This window comes from Gouania willdenowi, chromosome 1 (assembly GCF_900634775.1).
Source record: "Gouania willdenowi chromosome 1, fGouWil2.1, whole genome shotgun sequence".
In the NCBI taxonomy this organism is placed as follows: domain Eukaryota; kingdom Metazoa; phylum Chordata; class Actinopteri; order Blenniiformes; family Gobiesocidae; genus Gouania; species Gouania willdenowi.
In genome coordinates this window covers 18,765,854-18,785,053 of record NC_041044.1, presented here as the reverse complement: position 1 = coordinate 18,785,053, position 19,200 = coordinate 18,765,854, and the positions used below count along the sequence as shown (strand labels likewise).

Genomic DNA, 19,200 nt, shown 5'->3' with positions numbered 1-19,200 from the left:
TTTAAAACAGTTCCCTGTGGTCTAGATCAGCGATTCTCAACTGGTGGGTCGGGACCCAAAAGTGGGTCGCGGACCTTTACTGGGTGGGTCGCGGACAGCTGGTCAAAAAATAAATAAATACTTAAATCTCTCATATTGGACTTTTTTACAGGCATTATGTGAACTGTATGTTGCACAGGAAAATATAGATTTACGTTAAAAAAAAATATATATATATATGTGTGTTAACATTTTTGAAAAACTACATTTGGTTGGTTGAATTAGAAAAAAAAATTAAAAATTGGGTCGCGATTTAATGACTATGGCAAACTGTGGGTCCCAGGGTGAGACCAGTTGAGAACCGCTGGTCGAGATGACATATCTGTGCTGGTGTTTGGTCAAAACATAAAACGAATTAAGCAACAGCAGAGATTTAATATGCTGTAAAAACAAGTTCTGTGAGAGCGCTCTGTGTTGGAGGTGGGCCCCTGGATTTGCATAGATCTCCCCTTTCACCACCCCTGTCTTCCGCGGGGTGGCGCACACGCTACGTTCACACTGCAAGTCTTAATGCTTCATTACGATTGTTTTGCTCAGATCCGGTTTTCTGTTCGTCCGTTCACATTACCATTTAAAATGTGACCTATATCAGACTCCAGTGTGAACGGTTTGCGGCTCCAATGTGACCCGCATGCGCGTTGTCGCATTTGTCTCAAAGTTTTTGTGCAGTGGAGCCAAAGAATGAATGAGCAGGTGCAGAGGACAACAAAGATACTGTTAAAAAAAAAAAAAAAAAGGGAGCCAAATAATGTTTTGGCTTTTTGTGGTGCCGATCTGCTTTTAAACACAGACCACTTATGATATGAACCATCAAGCTTTGACCCGAACTTGTCAGAGCAAAACTGAAACCGACAGGCATTAGGTATTCATATCAGCACCTGACCTGAAACCGTTGTTCCTCATACAAATGACAATTATACGCTCGTTTTAGTGATAAGCATTGCATTTATTAACAGACAACTGCTAATGTCAACATCAGATCAGCGCACGAGGAAACAGGCACAGTACGCGCATGAGTGTGCACTTATTTACATAATCCATGTATCAAATATATAAGGCTAATCCATCTTCTCGTGCAGAAAAAGGACTGATTCAACAGCCGGTGCTTAAATACTGTCACTTACAGCTGTTCATAACGGCAACTTATCAAATGAGCATTAAATCCTCCTTGATCATTCACATTGAGGACGCACTGAAAAGCATTCGATCTGTATCTGATTCAGGATCACAAATGAAAGTGGCCTGAATCTGATTTGAAAATGTCAGATATGGATCGCATTTGAGTGATCAGCCCTCTCTCTCCCCCGTCAGAGAGAGAGACACACAGTTCACTGGAGCAATCAATTGATAAGTGACCAAAAAGTTGCATTCGGTGTGAAAATCAATGGCGGACTATCACAAAATTTTTCATCAAGTTGGGGGTGGAGTCCATGGGTGGCGTTATCAGCGGAGGGGAGAGTATTTTCTTTCCCGATTTCACTTGTGACATCGCAAATGTTAAAAATTCGAAACGGAGCTATTTTCTCTGTGTTATAAGACTTACACAGACCACAAACAAAGGACTGGATTTTTTTTTTGTGTGTTGGTGCTGGTGGACACTCAAGGAACCTCATATGTGATTAAAAAAAAACTGCAAAAGTGGATTTTTCATAATATGTCCCCTTTAGAGAAAACCTGACCAAATGGTGACCACTAAGGAGCAGTGTGAGCAGGTTTTTTTCCCCTGTACATTTTAAGGGAGATTACCATTTCTCAGCGCTTTTCTGGCTACATTGGAAATATCAGGGGCTTCTAGCCACCCTGTGGTAGGTGGAAGAAACTCATTGCTAACTTAAGAGTCACCAAACATCTATTTTTAGATGTTTGGTCTAAAACATCTAAAAAACCCGAGCCACGGGCGACGGTGGCTCGGGTGGTAGTGGGTCGTCTTCTGATCGGGAGGTTGGGGGTTCGATCCCAGTACCTGACTATGTGTCGAAGTGTCCTTGGGCAAGACACTGAACCCTAAGTTGCTCCCAGTGGTCGACTAGCGCCTTGCATGGCAGTCCTGTCCCACTGGTGTGTGAATGTGAGAGTGATTGGGTGAATGAGCTGATATGTAAAGCGCTTTGAGACTGCTTCAGTGTGGTGATAAAGCGCTATATAAATCAAGTCCATTTACCATTTACCCAAACATGTTTACTTTTAATGTCTATTAAATTTCCCGTAACTCTGGTCAAATTTTCCCTATCAGAAAAAAGTTTCTGAAAGCAAAGATGTTGCTTTTTTACAGCCAATAAGTGTCATATAGGGACAAAAAGAGAAAATAATGGCAGATTTTAATGAAAAATGTCTGCAGGAAAAGAGGGATTTAACAACACAGGAGCGATAAGGAAAGAACGGTAAAGATAAATGCCGAAGGCATATGTAGGTACATATTTGGTTTATCCTCTGACTATGCCCAGGATGGGTCAAGTGCCCTTTTTTTATTTTAAATAAAAAATGGTCACCCTATACAATAGCATTAAAACACTCTGAACCAGCAGCTTCCGTATGATGGGTATTTGAATCGTGCTTTAATTTACTGAGCACGTAGAGCCTCTTTGACGATTTGACATTGATGATTAGTGAAAAGAAAAGACAGAAAATTTGCATAAACTGTGTGTGATGTGTTCAATTAATCTAGACAGAAGGTTACTCCGCTCATCTTTTCCCGCAAAAACAATCAGAAAACTGACTGAGCTGAGATATACAAGTCACAGCCGAGTGACTTCTCAGGGGAACCTAAACAATGAAATCGCTAGTGTGCACAACTACAAGTTTCCATCCAAGTGGTAGGTAAACAGGAAAGTTAATCTGACTGCTGAGTAGGTGGCTGAATGGATATGTATGTCTACAGGAATTGCATTGCTTCTCAGAATAGCCAATGGCAGATGCCTTCTCCATGTGTTATTTGGAGCCCAAGGGCAATTGAATCCGACCTCCTGCAGGGCGCAGAGGCCCAATTCTTATTTCAGGGCAGAAAACAGGGCCAAAGTCAACTGTCTTTTAAACTTCCAAGACAGTTAGCACTTCATTGAATGAAAAATAGTCATTTAAATGCTGTGCTTTAACATAAACTTATTACTTTTTTGGTGTTTTTACAGAAACTTTTATCATAAATTCAAAAGTATTACAGATTAATAAACATTAATAAACAACCTGGAACAGGAATCTCTTCTTATTTCACCTCAATGTCACCCTACTGTGTTACAAAAGATTGCATCAGAGATAAGAGAAAGGAAATAATTACTTTCCATTCTGTCAAATATTAGTACATATTTCTGCGAGAGGCATTTCAGAAATGGGAGGAGACTTCATCAAAAGGCCTAATAGAAGTTGCTTCAGGTGCCCAAAGCGGCTCTTATAAATCAGCTGACTTTCTGATGACACCCAAGATGAGCCAGACAGTGTTGCTGAAACACTTAATATAAGTGTGAAATTAAAGCGCCACACAAGGAGATAAGTTTCAGAGAGTTTGAAAAGGTGTTTTTTTTTTTTTTTAAATGTCCACACACAAAAAGAAAATCATTTTGTTCCCTTGGTTCAAAGTACTTGAAAATCTCCTTTCTCTGAAAAGGTACAGTATATCAAGCAGTAATCACTGTTAAGATATAGGTGTTATCAGTTGCTGTACAAAAATAAAAAAAATTTAATAACTAACATTTGCATAATGATCACACACATAAACAGACATGTATTTAAATAAGTTTGTGTGTTCTTTTAAGTCTAATACAAATCTGAAGTTAAAGGATATATTGAAAAAAAAAAAATCCTGTCCACATTGAAATGAGGAGAATAAATGGATAGAACTGTAAAATAAATAGCGAAAGCAAAAATATTACTTGAGCTCTGATCAAACTATCTGACCTACAGAGAGAAAAATTAGGAGTGGAATCATAACCACAAAGCTGTCACACATCATGTGCTTACATCTTGAACAGAACATAATCAGGGGTGCCCTCTGTGGGAATCATCAGATTGTTGTTTTCTAAACGAAAATCTAATCAAAATTGCCTTTATTTATTTGTCCCATTTTTTCTTGAGAGAACAAAGTTGACAATATTCTATCTAGTCTTACATTTCCGTTCAGTAAAATTCAATCAAATAAAAGACCAGAACCACAATTGCTCCATGACTCCTTTAGAATGTTGACAGCTTAGAGAAAACTGTGAGGACATAAGAACTTGTTAAAGAAAGTTGCCGACACGGATATAACACCTGCTTAAGTCTCGGATGCGTCTTGCTTATAGCCGTTAATGCAGACATAGCTGCTGTGGGCATGTCCAGACAGGCTTATCCACCAGGCCTGCAGTGCAGGGTGTGGTGGGTGAAAAGAGGAATACCACAACCGTGGTATGTATCTTCATGGTCATCTTCTATAACAGCTGGACAACTATTCTTGCTGCCGGAACTGCTTTACGGTGTCTCGGACTGTATTTTATCAGCACAATCTACTTATTTTTGGTATTAAAACCCATCTCATTAAATTCAAAAAGAAAAACAGAAAATAGTCTCGTATGTTCCATTTGTGGTCTAAAATGAAACTGCAGGGAAATTCGGAGTAGAGATCTAAAAGGACCAAATAAAGTATTTGTTTTCCCAAATATCCAGCCAAGCCAAACTCAACTTTACCACCAAGGCGTCGAGTAATTGCATTCATTGACAGCTGCGACATGCACAGCAACATCCACGTGGCCATCGCTGTGTACAGAGCAGCAGGATGAGAACTCCATGAACTGGCCTGATGGTTGCCTCCGATTAATTGCATCAGGCTTAGAAAGACTGCTTTAGCAACACCAAAGATTCAAGTTAATTTCTGGACTTGGTTTATTCCTTCATTTGCATCAGAAACACAGAATGTCTAAGTGCTTCTAAGAAAGCACATGGGATGATGCACATTCTTTGTGTAAAAGATATTTGTCACAAATTCTAAAAACATAGCACTTCCCTTTTGTTCACCTAGCTTAAATTTGCATCCATAAATTAAACTATTCAATGCTAATGTTCAAAAAGATGGGCGACAAACTTGCTATATTTATCAGCCTGCTGTTGGCTGGATTGTAAAGTACTATTTGTCAAAAGGTAACTTTAAATTTCCAATGAGAACAAATGTATTATTTTTTTCTTTTTTTAAATTTACAAGTACTGGACAAAAGCCTTAAACTGTGATAAAATAATTGTCAATAGAATAGGTATGAGAAGGCTAAATACAATTGGTTGTTTGAGTTAAATAAAAACCTGGTTTAAAAGAATTTTAAAAACAAACACTGAAAAAGAAGTAAAGGAAGGGGGACCAGGTCATGTTAGCATTGGTCAATCATTACAAATGTGGCAGCACGCTTCTTTGGAGCAGCTTGGTAACAACCCTCCTCTCTGACTGGCCTAATAGACATTATTGTTCATTTCACGGTGACAATAAAATCATTTATTTCTATTGGTTTTCAGTTTCTACACTTCACTTTTTTATAACAGCTTTAACAACTGGAATTGGCAATTGTGTGATTCAGTAAAATAAATAATTGGTAAAATAGGGGAACTACTACATCTGCCTTTTGGAAAAAGAGAAGAAAAAAAAAAACAAAGCAGAAGTGTGGATACCTAAAGATTACAATAACACCAAATATGTGTGTAATAACTTGCAATACTTTCAGTGTTAGGATGAAGAGAAAGTAAAGCTAAAGAGACTAGTGCCTTTCATAAAAAGTTGTTCTGAACCCCTTTGGAAAGCAGCTTACTTCACATCGGCGCCACATTTCATCAGGATCAACTCGTGTTGCACATTACAGTGCAGAAAGGCAGACTTTGAATGAAACCAGGGTTAGTGTTCACATCAATCGCCTGGATTAGTTTAACTGAAGGCACAGTGGAAAAACACATTTCTATTTCGACTACATTAAAACATGATCATTCCATCGTTTAAAAAAAAAAAAAAAATTTCAGATATAGCCCTATCAAAAAGAAGTTTAAATAATAGGTAAATAATGACTTTCAATAAAAAATTTTGTTCCTAAAAATAGACTCATTGGTTACGCTCTTTATAAGGATACAATGATGTGCGCCGTCCATCACAGGCTGCGGCCATGACACGTAAACATTTCTATTCAAGGGTAGATGCGTTTGAACGGTTTCCTTATTAGCGCATTCATTTATTGCGATGAAAGATGCAATATAAATGTTAAAAAGTAGTTCCCTCATGACAATCAAGGTTGAAAATTTGAAATGGATCCAAAATTGTCTTTTGAAAATACATTAAAAAAACAAATTTTGAGCAAACAGAAAATCATAATCTATAGACCAAAAACTGTTATTTACATTAATCCAACAGCAGCAGGGTTTCCTCTAATCTAATATCATATTATACACTGAGCCAGTAATTTGTGGATATAAGTTAGCCACAATCAAAACTTAAATACTCACCCGTCTGCGACAGAAAGGTAAACCCTGGGCAATGATGTTGATGCTAAAGATTTTGAGGACTTTCTGAGGCGGTATAGATTCAGGAGTGACATCCTTGGGGTTAACCACGTCGGGGGCTTGGCTCTCCGGATTGAACAAGGACGAAACCTTTCCTTTCCCACAGGCAACATTTGGCGTCTTTTTATGAGTACCAGACGACGAGAAACGTGGAATGGGGCAACGCCGCAGCATTGCAAAACTAACAGGATAATGTCTATTGTAACATCTCCACGAGTTTCACTTTTCCCAACTAATCGGCAGTCTTACTTGGACCTCTCAACCATTCAGTAGACGTGTCAGGACTGCACTTGCTGAGCTCCGACCGACTGTGAACGCATCTCCCAGCTGACTGGTACCCTTTATAATATCTCTGGGGTGTGAGGTCACTGCTGTGCTCACGCCAGCCAGAGCAGCTGCTGCCGGAGGCCTGCAAAGATAAACTGGCTCAGCCTCACCCCGCCCTCAGAGATAGGCACAGTGGCATTTACTCCCACGACCCCTCAGCAATGGAATGTGTGCCAAGAGCTGTCCAACACAGCACGTGTCAAGAGCTACTTCCTCATCGTGGTCATTCACAGACCCTCTCATCGTCCTTCCAACATAGTTTCCTAAATCATCATCCCGGATCCCTGATGAAAGTCTGTACCAACAAAACTGGCGGCCTAAATCTAAACAACTATCATATTTGAGTAAGAATTGTGTTTGTCAAAAGTAGTTTGATTTGTTATCGACCAACATGGGCCGACTCTTTCATGAACCCGAGTGTCGAGGTATGTCAGTAACTCCATGTCAGCAAACAGGCTGAGGATATTTAAGTAGATGATCACGCAGTTGTTCAAGTGCGAGACACATTTACTTCAGCAATGAATTCACTGGATCATCTTTAAGACAGCTGGACCTATGAGGCTATTTTAAACTTTTTAGTAAAATCTGCAAAGATTGCATAAGACAAGCAAAAAAAAAAAAAAACATGTTTAACCCGGAATCGATTGTTTTATCAATAATTTAGTCAAATTGATCTAAAGTATAAACATCAATATCCATCACCATTTTGCCTTCCGCTTTGTTAAAACACCAAACGTTATTTGGTGAGAAAAAAGTTTTTTAAAAGAATGTTTTTCATGTAAATGCCTTAAATAGTCAGGCAATAAAATTCTCAAAATGTATCAATATTGTGTTTTTATTCTTTTTTATTCGTGGCAGGCTTTGTGACATCGGCAAATATTAAATCGTTGTTCTTATTATCAATTTCGTATTGGAATGAAACAGGCGATTTACACCCCGAATGGATGGATCAAACAAACAGATCAAACACTAAAAAAATGCAACAAGGTCATGTAATTAGACAGTAGGAGGAACAGTCATTGTCAATAACTATAGTTTAATACATGTATGAATTGGCAGCCTGTAGCAAAAACAGACAAATGATGTGCATTAAAAAGTCAAAATATTTGGTAACAAAAGACCAGGAGGGCTAAACCTCTCTTCTATTCTAACATCCACTATTGTTTGAGGAGGATTATAGTGCCTGAGTTTCTACCAAAGCACACTATGGGCCCCACCGCCCCTCCCTGACTGTCAACAATTGGTGAATAGGTAGCCAGTCAACACCCCTTTTAGTTTCTACAGCATGAGGCGCAAAATGAAGCCATGTTAGCCACTGCTTAGCTAATCAAACATGCTGAATAAACCGCAAAAGAAACATGTAAGAATCACTGTAAAGATATTTACATGAATTGAAAAAAAATTCATATAGTGAGCTTGAAGATGATTGTACACTTATTGCTTGATTTTGAATTTCATCATTGCGTTCAGGCTGTGGAGCTCCTGCTAAATGATCCAGTTCAGTTCATAGACATTAGAATTTATCTACATTATCAAATGATAGAGAGAAAATATAAGGATTGGGTATTTGCAAGTTAATGTACATGACATGTAGGAAATAAATCAGTGCTTGTTTAAAATAGTGTACCTCACTTGATCGCAAAGACATTCCAAGACTTTGGCTTTGGAATGCACTTTCCAGCTGCTATGACAAGCTTGCTGCAGTTTTAGAGAGTGAGTATGAATGCAACAAGTACTGTAAAAGAAACTGTGTGGCCACTGCAAGTGGAGTTCAAGTTTTAACTACTGTAATCTAGTGCTGATGCAATCAAATACTTTGGTAATCCGAGTATTCTGACGACTATTCCATTGATTGAGCAATCAAATAAAATGTACTTTTGCTTAAAGCTCAAAATAAAACAGAGAAAATTACCAACTACTTGAAATGAATGAAAGCTCATCTGATTTCTTAAAAATAAAAAAACAAGTGTACTGTACACATATGTTGATTATTGGTAATACAAAACACATCTTATGATGCATACATATTTCCAGTACCAATACCCTTTAAGCTTTCACTGGCTCAATGACAATATTGTAAAGGGAACATTTCAAAACAACAGGAAGTCAATACAAGTTAAGTCTGTAACTATTGAGCAAGCCATAAAGGCCAAATACAACCTATGGATGACCTTCAGACCACTGTCTCCCTCTGGTGTCACTAACTGGGATTGCTAAGCAGCTGCACTGCCTCAACAGAATTAAAGGGGACATATGAAAAATCCACTTTTTTTGAACACGAGGCAACTTGAGTGTCCATCAACAGACAAAATGTGAAATAAATCCATCCAGTCCTTTGTTTGTGGTCAGTGTAAGTCTTACAACACAAAAAAAAGTGCTCATATTTCCCAAGTTTGTGACATCACAAGCTAAACTCCGCTGGTGACAGGGGAGAGAGAAGGCTTCTGCGGCCACACGTTTACAGCACTTACCATTAACAACACCGCTTTTACAGTTGAAATGATCAACTTACGGAGTTAAAGGATGAGTTCACCCATAATGTAGGCTTATTTAAAAAGTTAACCGCTTTAATTTTGCCCCGGTAAGTTGAGGAAGTGTACTCCAGGGACACAACCCCAAAAAGGAGCGCTCTCAAACAGCTGTTTCACACAAGGTATTAAACCTCTTCTGTTGCTTGATTCATGCTGTGTTTTGACCAAACCCCAGCAGAGTAATGTCATTTATCTAGAATAGAGTTTAAAATCCTCCTGTTAGCATACAAAGCTCTACATGATCAAGCGCCTGTGTATCTTAAAGACTTGTTAGTGCCCTATCGTCTGTGCAGATCACTCCTCTCTGTCTGCTGGTCTCCTGGACATTATTTAAGTGTCTAGAAGTAGAACAGGAGGCAGAGCATTCAGCTACCAGTCTCCTCGCCTTTGGAACCAGCCCCCCTCTCCACATCTAAAAGTAAACTCAAAACCTACTTATTTACTAAAGCGTATACCGTATAATAGCGTTAACCGAACCACTAGGAAAAAAGCCCTAAACCTAAAAATAGGAACTAAGAATTAAGATTATCTAGTAGAACACCAAAATTATATTCAAACACGATCCACCATCTACACATGGCTCTAATGGGCAGCAATGGGATGATGTCCAGTCAGACACAGTTGTGCACAGTTTTTTTTTCCCACTGTCGCTAAATGCTTGTTCATGTGGATCTTGCTAGGTTCTTTCTTTCTTACTATGGACTTTATATATTGAACTGAATTTAGTCCAAATTTGGTATAATATGTTCCCTTCAAGTCCCATTTTCATAGCCCAGTCCAGGGGCCAGCTACCTTTAGCATCTTCAGAGCCACTTAAGCCACGCCCACAGAACAAACGTGAGGCTGAGAGCTCAATCACAATTAATAAATTAGAATCACAAACATATACAGTACTACTCTAATACTAGTGTGTTTTGTGTGCATGTCACAGTAAAAAAAGACATGAGTTGATTTAATTATATTTTACATTTCACTGAGGGCTATTTTTGCTGTTTGTTTACCCTCAATCTGGTCTCAGAATGCAAATGTTCCGTTTCTGGGCCCGGAATGACTAAAAAGTGTCTGAATGATGGAGACACATCAAACCCACTGGTTTCCCTCTGTAAAAGTGACTGAGAGGAGGGTGGACCACTGAGTAACCGCTTGGTACCCAAGGGCCACCATTTACCATTAGAGGCAGAGACTACCCGTCGTGACCAGAGCAGAGCAAGATGGCCACCTCAGTACCCCACCTCCTGTCCACCCCCTAATATTCTCTATATGTGTAACTACACTGGTACAGCAGATTTAACTCCTCTACACAATAGTAGCATCACATTATACTAACAGAATGCTTTTGTCCTCTCAAACTCCTCTACCCTTATATTCCCCCCTCACTCATGTGTAACACTGCCCTCTCACCCATCATTAGCAAGGGCTGGTCAGTTATGTTAAACAGTAATGACTGAAAAACAAAACAAAAATAATAATAAAACATGAAATTCTCGCAAAAAGGATACACGACATGTAGTATTGACCCAAAATTAGATATTAAGACATGGGAGGATTTAAAAATAATAATAAAATAAAAAATATAACTGATACAGTAAAGGGTTGAAGACTCTTAACTAGAAGAAAACGTATGCATAATGAGAGCAGGCTGACATTATTTACAGAGAAACCATCTGCAGTACAAGCATGAACTGGAGTACCATGCATCGAAAGGTCACAAAAAGAGCAAGGCTGAGCCTAAGGAAATACCTTGGATTCTCCTCTGACTAAAGCTCAAAACCCAAAATGTACTTATCACATAAGCCCAACTGTTATGACTCCAGGGTGAAATTTTAAATCCTTTATAAATCTGGAGTTTCTTTCCAGCAAACAAAGAAAGCAATTTGACAAGTCTGTGGGCATTTAATAGTATATAGTGAGGACTTTAGTTACATTCATGTAGGAGGATTAGAGGACTGGTCCTTTGTGGCACATCTCAGCCTGTGCGACATTACCAGTGTGTGGGAGACACCGCCTACAATGAGGAGACTGGCCTTTTCTTCAGAAATTCATTAAATTGGTGCAGTTGGCGCTGCTGTGTGAGCATTAATGCCTGCAGTACATTTGAATACTGAGTGGGACAGAATGTCCAAGGTGCAGCTTATTCCATTGTATTGTACACATGCAGGGCAGGTAGACATGCAGGGCAGGTAACATTGCATCTTAATAAATAATCATATTATTCATATGAGTGCTATTCACATGCTGACAGTCGTTCAACTAGATATATTTCTCATCAAGCACATATGTAATAATGGGTAAAATAATTAATCACTTCTCAGTCTTAATGAATATAGTATGACATTGAAAACTGATGCAGATTGATGCAAATAACTTAAAATATCATCCCGAGAACTAAACTGTGGAATTTATTAATCACTGTAATAAAACAGAGTAATGTGAAATATTTGTGGTAAAAATTGCAACTGTTTTAGTCTCAGTGATTTATGTCAGTGCAATCAATCCCCATCAGACCTTTCAGAGCCCTGCAGTTCTACATGCCACTAACGGCTCATGAGTCACGATGATATCAGATCCTGCAAGTTTGCAATATATTTTTGTCAGACATGTTAATAATCAAATACTGTCAGCCCCAAATGTGGGGGAGGGAGCCTCTAAAACGAATTGGATTTTACACCGACAGAAAAGTTAGTTACTAATGAGTTTTGGGGACTTGGATAATAATTATTTGTGCAGTAAGTATAAATTATGTCAATTGTATCTCAGAGCAGAATGTTAAGGCTTAGATTGATAAATAAAGAATGAACAAAGTTAATTTCCAGAAGATAACTTTTCCTTGATCCCACTAAGTTACCAGAATCTTAAATAGAAAGGCATATGCATCGCATGTAAAGCTGGAGAAAATGTTGACTCGAGTCCAGAAGGTATGTACTGTGAGAAGTGTGGGACGCTCATCCACAGCCTGCATATAGATCCACAAAGCTCTTCACAAATTTAGGAGATTAACTGATGAACACGATCCATAGTATCAGCCAATCGGAGTGAGGACAAATAGAACTAGTGTAAAGTAAGACGAGATGGTGAAGCATGTTGTTGAAATGGTCTGAACGTACAACACCTGGACGATGAAAACTCAATCTGCCCCATTGAGGACCTTTATGACCTTTTCACGGTCGACCCCGTTTCGAGTTTCACACTCCTTCAGTGCACATAGAATGCATATACATCTTAGATATCACCCAGGCCAATGCACCTGGTCAAGATATGAGGACTGATGGTTCCTCTGCTGCAGTGCTCAAACTGTACACTATACAGTACACGACACATCGACTTTTGAAAGCTTAACGCTGCTGGAAAGAAACTTTTTAAAAATATGTTACATCTTAAATCAGTCAAAAGACAGTGTAGGCCTCATAAATCAATAAATCAAAAGATCATTTGCTCAAAGAAATGTGTAAAAAGTTGACATTGCTGCTCAAAAATTTGTTTTCATCTCCACCGTAAACACTGTTAGACATTTATTGGAAAGTTCCACGCATTGCATTGTGGGATGCATGCAAGTGTATTTACTTCATTCTTAATGTGTTTTCTTGTGTTTGTTCCCAAAAAAAAACCAACTTCCCAACACATTTGTGTTTTCATGGACTGAAAGTTGTTGCAAATCAATGGCAGATGTTTATTTTACAAGAAATCAAAATAAGAATTAAGTAAAATACTTGTATGCATCTGTCTACAGGACTCTATATCCCACAATGCAATGCACAGAATTTTTTCAAAAATTTCAATGAGAGTATTTACAGTGGAGAGCAAAACAAACTTTCTAGCAGCAATTTCTTTTTTTTTATGTGAAAATATATATAATCTTCAGCAGCTTATTGATCTGTAGGAACCAACACCAAGTCTGCATCAAAGGTCATAAAAACAATGGCAGGTATTAAATGTGATAAACAGCTTAAATTACAATGTCATTGTTGTGGAACTTCAAGTTAGTGTTGAAAAGTGATGTCAAACCCACTAAAAATGTGATCATTTCATTGTACTGGGATAGAGGCATTACAATGATTTCCTCTACAGGTGTAATACAGAGATCAAACAAAGCCTGTGCTGTGCAGCCAAGTAGAAAAAGGAGTCTGACATCAGAGAAAAACACTGACAACAATTACCAAGGATGTCACTCTGATAAAATTCTGAATCATATACAGTTTTTAATTAAAATATTAATGGCACCAGTTTACACGCTTAGCTTTATATTAATCAAATTAAGCGGAACTAAAAATGCTACCCAAGAAGAAAGGCAAACACTGCCCTCTGCTGAACTGAACCTGTAACCTAAAAAACAAGGGCTAGTACATGAATGAGATCCTGTGTATATCAACTTTGTGCTTCAATAAATGCATCATAACAAGCTTATTTTCTTCATTTTAATACAGTTCAAATGAAGTCTGATCAAAATTGGAGCTTCAAAGAAGTGTTTTTTTCTTTAAAAAAAAAAAAAAAAAGACTGCATGGTTAGAAAAATAAAAGCACCTCTACCTTGTTAAATGAGCATCGAAAATGATCAGGAATAACTCCTGAGGTAATATCTTAAATACCCTAGTAGGCATTAATGGTTGGAAATGGCTGCATGTCAACATTTGACAGACACATGCTTAACTTAAAAATGCTACAATTAAGAAGAGAAAGCAGTAAAGAAAATAATAGATGAGCAAAAAAAAACTAGCTGAAGAGAATCCAACAGTAACTCGACCTAAATCTGTGTTTTGATCATCACTGCAGTTACCTTGGCTTCAAGAGGAGCATTTATTAGTTTGTCCGAGTGTTTGTTTGGACCAGCAGAGGGCGGTGGTAACCCAGTGGTTGGTTGGCAGAGATGCTATGTTAGCAGACAGAGCTAATAAAAAAACGTGACTTTTACAGATATTCACGTAATATTGCAGATATTGTTTCACTGCTAAAGGGGTAAGGAATCATTTATGAACATGTTTAAGAGTAGAAGGCAGCCAGAAAGAAAGTAGTAGCAGATTCCGCCCGCCGCCTCCACTTCTGGACAAGAGGATAAGTAGATAGCGCCCTCTGCTGCTTAAAAAAAAGTACTGCGATTCAATTTTCAGTGTATCGATGTGAACCGTGATACCTATGAATCGATTTTTAACTGCCTTACGATTACTCGTTACATCCTTAGTTTACAGTCATTAATAAAGCATCTCTTTATCAACAGGTGCCTTAGTTGCAAGCAGTGGATGTCCATTTATAATACTGTGCACACTAAGGATGTTCCTATACAACTTTTTACTTCCGGTACGATTTCAGCACGAATCATACATACTTTTACTACTTATTTTGTAGTGTGGAATGAAAAATGAAAAGGCTTGATCAAGTGATGTTACTCAAACAGAGAACAATAGTCAGCAACAGTAGGTATGAGAAAAACTGACCCATTTATTATTAACCAATTGGTTACATAGATTTTAACCTTCAAAATTATATCTGCAGTATTCTACAATTGAATAAAATAAAAAAATAAAAAATTATAAGACCCAGAAAAATAACCTAAATAAATCCAATAAAAAACAAATTATACTTTTAAAGTATATGATGGGAACAATCTGAGATTTCAGATGCAATCCGATATAATCCGATATTCGTTTTCTGGCTGATATCAGACCGATGTCCGACATCAATATCAGATCGGGACACCCCTAGTGCACACTATAAAGTTGGTGAAAATATAAAAGGAAGCATGATATGTTGTTAATGTAAATAATAACCAATGTGTTACAGTTTCCTACATTTTGGCAGTGTTAGCTGTTTCAAAGTGAAAATTAAAAACGGAAAAAAAATGATTTGACTTACACCACTTATTAAAAATTTAATGATTGCGAAGCACTTTATTTCATCAGCAACGTTAACACTTGCACACGAATGGTAAAAGAGCCACTGTGCAATGAGACTTCAGCACATTTCACACATGAAATCGACACTCAGAACTCTTGATAATGTAGATCCTTTAACATGTAACATGCAAAAGCACACCTCAAGTATTGCAAATGACAGTGCAGTAACAGATGTGTGTCACTAGGGGGAGACACAGTATCAAGCAAAATTGGAATAATGTCCAGACTAAAGTATGAAACAGGGAAACACTCCAAACAAACATATACATGTAAAATAGCAAAGATAAAGCAAAAAAAGCCTTTCTTACCTTCTTGTTGGAAGAGCTTTGGCGTGTACATCCCAATTCCACATTGTTATTGGGGGTTGATGCACTATTCCTGAGAGAAGGAGAGCGGATCTGTTGATCCCCTTCACCGTCCTCCTCCTCTTCCTCGTCCCTGCCGCTCTCCACTGAATGTTCAAATTCGTCACTCTCTTGGTCCATCTCTTCCTCCCCTTCATCCTCGTCTTCTTCCCCCTCTTCCCTCTCCTCTTCCTCTGTGCCCTGGTCCTCCCCACCCTCTGTCCTTTCCTCGGTGTCTTCCTCCTCCTGCTGGCTGCTGCTGTTGTTATTCTCCTCCTCCTCTTCCTCCTGATCTTCACCCAGCGGTTGGCCTCGTAGGCGTCTATGTTCAGGAGCCCACAGCCATCGGGCTCCTTTCCCTCGGCCGTTCACCTCGCTCGACAGGCCCTCTTCATCTTCTTCGCCTTCCTCTCCTCTCTGAGGGCCATTACTGGCTCCTGAGTCCCTGGATGCCCACTGTTGATTCCCATTGCCAACCACTTGTGACGCCTCATGCTGGGAAATACAAACAGGGACAAACTTCAAATTCTGGACTCAAGTCTTTCTTCCATTCATGGTTGAGGGGCCTTACCTGCTGCTCTTCCTCCTCAACTACACGGTTCATGTGCTCATCCTCGTCGCCTTCCTCTGCCGCCTGCTGGGGTGCCCGAGCCGTGGAGGAGGCGTTACCTCGCACTGTTGGACCGCCAGGCCCCCGAGTTCGCCTGCTGCTGCTGCCCCCCGACAGCAGATCCTGGTTCATTTCCAAAAGCCAGCTTGCTACCTCTTGAACCTTCGCTAGGCTGTCTGAAGAGGAGAAGGTCTTGACATGCTGAGAGGAGACAAGGAACAAGAAAACACAAATATACAGTCAATTTGAATTTCTTTACTGTACTGCATTATTCATTTTCTTTAGTATCAGAAACAGCTTGTACACATGATGAGCACAAGTTTAGCTTAGCCTCATGCTTTTGACATAAATCCCATTTTTTTTTTTTTTAAATATTAATTTAAAAATGCATGTCAAATTGTCAACATTACGGTTTGGCACTTGTTCTGAAGAACAGTGTGCATGCTATATGCTCTGTTAACAGTCAGACATTGAGCCAGTGGAACTAAAAGCCTCACAAATTATCGATGATGGTCACTGCTTGAAATAAAATGAAACTTTAAAAGCCTCCTTCAAGAACAAGCTGGAATTCTCAGGAATACCTTCATACAAATAAATTAAAAATGTGATATTTTTGTTTTTATTCGCTTAGTAACATTCTCTTTGTTTAGCTGTGAATAGAGCTCGAGGAAATCAAACAGAATACCCTCTGTGACCGTAGACAATTTATTTCACCCCATTAGATTGCTCATATTCTTTAATAATGATTGAATGCATTTCAGATGCATGAGGACTCTGGCTAATCTCAACTGCGACAAAGAAAGAAATGACTGCTCAGTCTGTTCTGTAGTAACAGTAATACATGTCATCATTGCACCAAATAGATGATGGGAAAACACTTTTGGAGGGAAAAAGAAGGCACAATCTGGATCATACCAACTGCTTTCACCTTGAAAAAGAGGTCATTGGTGTCTTTATAAGACTCCTCTTGGCTGTATAGTCTGAGAACATTAGACCGATCTCAGATTGCACAGCCGACCCTCTTGGGATCTGTGGTTGATTGCTGAGAGCACAGAAAAAGGAGGCTATGAATAGTAGAGCTCCTGCCTTTTACTGGAACAGCTGAGATTGAATAATTATTTCTCTTCAACAAAAATGTGTTGTAGTCACTTAGATGGTCTTAACTAGCTTTTAACAAGGAAAAATTCCAACACAGAAACATTTAAATGTCTTGGGTCCTAAAATCTATCAGTGTTTTATTACAGCTACTCCAGAAAAAAAGATACACCAGCAACAAGAGAAAACTGCTCCATGACTTCAACGTGCACACACAGGTTTTATTCAATTCAAATTTTATAGCCTCAGATACAATAAGACATGGCATTCATCACAAAATAAACATTTATCATACTGGATTCTTAGTCCTCCAAGAGATGCAAAATAGAGTGGGCAGGTGTGAAACTAAGTCTCCTGTGGCCAATGGGTGACACGGGTGTCAGGGTGATAAATACGCCACGAGCAGTGAGCCACAACAGTTAAATAGAAAAAAACTGAGATAAAACCACACATTTGGTCATGTAGGACATATATTTTTTTCATTGAAGTCTTTAATGAGTCTCTCTACATTGCAAAACAGTCAATGAGGTCACTGTGTCAATATGTTTGACAGTATAAATTTGACACCTGCTGCGGAAATGGATAAGGGAACAAGTGCCAAAGAGGCTTCAGAAAGTGGTATGCGGGCTCCCCCCCGCTGAGGCTGGACAAACTGATCTTCCATGGTCTGCCCTTGGGGGGACGGTGATGGCCCCAGCTGCAGTGAGACATCACACAAACCCCAAACAAAGCATGTTTCCTCCCAATTTATAGCACACCAATTGCTGTATTTTCCAAACTATAAGTGCCACCAGTATAGTAAGAATATGTAAATGTTTACCCATGTACACATCGATTATGGTTGGAGAAAAGAGCAATTTTACCATTATTGTGCCGTAGTTTACACTTTCACCTATAACTGATTAAAAAAAAGTTTGTAAGACAGTGACATTATCCAAGCAATAAATGGGAGACAGCAGTGCCTGTGGTTAGGGATGTCTCGATCCGATACTGATATCGGATATCGGTCCGATATCAGCCAGAAAACTAATATTGTATTTTATTGGACTGCATCTAAAATCACCGATATAAGCTCTCCAATAAATGAGCGAGTAATGACCACTTTGTTCTGTTAACTGGAGCTGTGAACTCTTAACTTTGAGTAGTGGATAGTGGACAATATTGTTTGTGCCCTCGCCCACAGTTGTTCCAACCATATACTGACAGTAAAAAAATTACTGAAGTAAACTTTAAGTGTTTGCACTTTAAAAGTATAATTTATTTTTATTGGATTTATATAGGTTATTGTTCAGGGTATTTTAATATATTTGTATTAATTTAATTTAATTGTAGAATACTGTAGATAATATGTTGAAGGTTCAAATTTATGTAACCAATTGGTTAATAATAAATGAGTCATTTTTCCTAATACCTACTGTTGCCGACAATTGTTCTCCGTTTGAGTAACATCACTTGATCAAGCCTTTTCTAACATTCCACACTCCAAAATACAAAACAAAAGTATGTATGATTTGTGCTGATATCGTATCGAATCAATATCGGTATCACATCGGAAGTTAAAAAGTTGTATTTGGTCATTACATTTCAAAACCTTTATTTACACGCATTTTAACAACCTATGACGGAGTAGGTGCATGCACGCGGCTGATGTGCGTGTGTGTGAGAGAACCCATGGAGGAGATAGTGTGTGTCACACAAGGCAACCCAAAAACACACAGAATGACTCCAAAAAAACATACATTACAGAAAAATACACCAAACAACAAAAATATGAAAATGACTCAAAATACACAAAACTAAATATTTATACAAAAAAATACTAGGGATGTAACGATTCACTCAACTCCCGATACGATTCGATTCACGATACGATT

The 19,200-nt window shown here is 38.6% G+C and overlaps 1 protein-coding gene and 1 long non-coding RNA gene across 5 annotated transcripts in view; one reads left to right on the top strand and one right to left on the bottom strand.

The window, feature by feature from the left end:
• The window catches only part of fbxw7 (F-box and WD repeat domain containing 7), a 114,605-nt gene that overhangs the window by 52,963 nt on the left and 42,442 nt on the right, over positions 1 to 19,200 (bottom strand). For 3 of the 4 annotated variants that reach the window (XM_028442924.1, XM_028442990.1, XM_028442975.1), the window contains 2 exons: positions 16,193 to 16,432; positions 15,586 to 16,116 (listed from right to left, as the gene is read on the bottom strand). In XM_028442924.1, the coding sequence (XP_028298725.1) occupies positions 15,586 to 16,116; positions 16,193 to 16,363 (702 nt within the window). In that variant the 5' untranslated portion in view covers positions 16,364 to 16,432. Of the gene's footprint in view, positions 1 to 6,477; positions 6,848 to 15,585; positions 16,117 to 16,192; positions 16,433 to 19,200 lie in introns of those variants that run through there. The other variant, XM_028442999.1, reaches the window with a different exon arrangement.
• Positions 1,485 to 10,313, top strand: LOC114461152 (uncharacterized). Its single transcript, XR_003673814.1, has 3 exons — positions 1,485 to 1,616; positions 4,974 to 4,979; positions 10,301 to 10,313. It is a non-coding gene; the product is annotated as an uncharacterized LOC114461152 (long non-coding RNA).